Source organism: Montipora capricornis, chromosome 8, assembly GCF_036669925.1.
Source record: "Montipora capricornis isolate CH-2021 chromosome 8, ASM3666992v2, whole genome shotgun sequence".
NCBI classification, from domain to species: domain Eukaryota; kingdom Metazoa; phylum Cnidaria; class Anthozoa; order Scleractinia; family Acroporidae; genus Montipora; species Montipora capricornis.
The window spans coordinates 19,994,751-19,997,250 of NC_090890.1; the positions used below are offsets into that span (position 1 = coordinate 19,994,751).

Sequence of the window (2,500 nt, forward strand, 5' to 3'; positions counted from 1 at the left end):
AATTGCGCAGAGAAGCCTGAACATTTCAGGACTTCAACGGGATTTGAACCCGTGACCTCGCGATACCGGTGCGACGCTCTAACCAACTGAAATATGAGGCCACTGACGTTGGGAGCTGGTCATTTGTGGGTTCTAATGTTCCCGTGAGCAATGAATGAATGATGAAATGATATATATGAAATGGATCATAAACGCACTACGGATATGAAGTCAAGTGAAGCTATGATCCTCGTAGTTATGGACGCAATTTTTGCAATTGCGTAGAGAAGCCTGAAAAATTCAGGACTTCAACGGGATATGAACCTGTGACCTCGCGATACCGGTGCGACACTCTAACCAACAGCTATGAGGCCACTGACGTTGGGAGCTGGTCATTTGTGGGTTCTAATGTTCCCGTGAGCAATGAATGAATGATGAAATGATATATATGAAATGGATCATATATGAACTGCGGATATGAAATCAAGTGAAGCTATAATCCTCGCAGTTATGAACGCAATTTTTGCAATGGCTGAATTAAGTAATTTATGATGTTTATAAGTCTTAAAAACAATTGGAAAAATTAAGAACTATTTACATGAATTTTGTATAATATAATTATGTAACCTAGATCTAGAATATATAATTTTCTATATTAGAAACTAGATGAATCTTAAATATATGTAGAAGTAAATGGATATTAAGTATTAATAAAAATTTGATAAAAAACCTAAGTCTGAATTCATTGATGGCGGCAGTCATTAAAATATCGTTTGAAACCAATCTAATTATTACATTTGCGAGCCATGGCAAAGATGAACATGTTTTTGGTTCGATTTGTTTTCAAATGTGGGATGGCAAAAGGGCGATGGTTTCTCAGATTATATTTGGGTTCGTTCCTAGGAGGCAGCAAGCTATTTAATTTGTGACCAGTATTAGAGCAAATTTGGTCGAATAACTTACTGCACAAAAGACGGTGGTGTTCGGTAATAGGCGTTATGCCCAACAAGCCGCAACCACTTGTGTAGCCCGTGCGGGGCAAAATTATCGATAACGCCCTTTCCTCGATACACACGAGCTCATTCTTCAAGTACTGCGGCAGGGCGTTATAGAAAACGGGCACAGCATAGTCTACCCCGGAACGAACACAAGCTTTATAGAAAAGAACTAGATCTGAGGGGGGCACTCGCGCTCTTTTATGTTGAACCAGGAGATACAATTTCTAACTAGTCTTCTTAATGAGGGAGCAGGCATGGCGTAGTCGTGATAGAACTCGTATCCTACCCCTTCATGTGGCCTGGGTTCTGTTCCCAGACTCGATTCGCAGACTCCAAGACATATGTAGGTTGAGTTTGTTCGGTTGCTTCTTTTCTCTGGGTTCTCCGGTTTTCCCCTCTCCACAAAAAGCAACTTCTCTAAATTCCAATTGGATTCGGATGCAGGACCTTCATGAAAACCACCTTTGGGTGATTGGAGCTTCGGGTGAATGGAGACTAACATTGATGGTGAAAAAATGCAGAGATGAAAAATGTCAGAAACCCTTCATTTAATTTTTTTCCGGCGGAGAGAATATATAATGTTGGTGAACATTTTTCCACCGGCAGGTAAATTATCTTGTTATCAAATTTCAATTCGCTTGAAAAGGCTCCAGACTTTTGCCGGATCATTATATTATATAGGATATCAACAATTTGTAGTCCTCGAACAGGTAATGCGAAAATAAACATTGTTTAACAAATTCGTTCGTTGAGAAACAAAAGGTGTACGAGTTGTTTGACCACAAAGAAAGCATAAATACAGGGAGAGGAACATAAAATTTGGAATGCTTCCTCACGTAATTATTGTTCGCCTATTTAGTAGGCGTTCTTCAGAGGGAAGTCTCTGAAGTCCAAATGTCGTTTATGAGTAGGAGTGAAAAAAGATGACTACATGGAAGTATGATTGTGAACAAAAATATATCTACAAATTATCTAGTCTCAAAAAAGGCACATGTTCTTTGTCCCTGACAGCATGGTCTTTCATCCGTTACATTCTATGCGGTTAATATTTGGTTATGAGCAATATGTTGGATGCAGCTCTATTGTGTCCTGGGTTAGGCTTCATTGTTTCTATCCATTTTTATTTGTCTCCAGTGTTGTTCAGACCTTGAGGCTGAAGGAGTAAATGATAGCTGTTTCAAGCAAACGGTCGAAAGTAAGATGGAGACATCAGTCTATAAGACTCTCAATCGCCTTACCGTGTGAGATTTTCATTTTGAGGGGAAAAAAGTAAGGGACTGATAGAAACATGCTTATAATGACAACCGATCAGACAGCGTGAGCTTTTGGTTGCGGGGCAAATGAGGACCAAACTGACTCTGCTACAGCTGAGTTTTTAAAAGCTTCGGCTCGAGCTGGCACAACCAGCCTAGCTGCTGTTGCAGTAAGTGAAGTTAAAAGATTCCGCGGTTGTGGTTTTCGGTTGATAAGAGCACGGCCAACAGGAGCTTGTGATACCACTGGATAGCCATAGTCTCGCATCA

General features: G+C 40.2%; 1 protein-coding gene across 1 annotated transcript in view; it reads right to left on the minus strand.

Annotated features, from left to right (window-relative positions):
- Positions 1 to 1,524: 1,524 nt before the first annotated feature.
- Positions 1,525 to 2,500, minus strand: part of LOC138060601 (uncharacterized) — a 15,354-nt gene continuing 14,378 nt past the window's right edge. The window contains exon 5 of the mRNA XM_068906446.1: positions 1,525 to 2,500. This exon is cut by the window's right edge and continues 435 nt beyond it. Within this exon, the coding sequence (XP_068762547.1) occupies positions 2,286 to 2,500 (215 nt within the window). The 3' untranslated portion in view covers positions 1,525 to 2,285.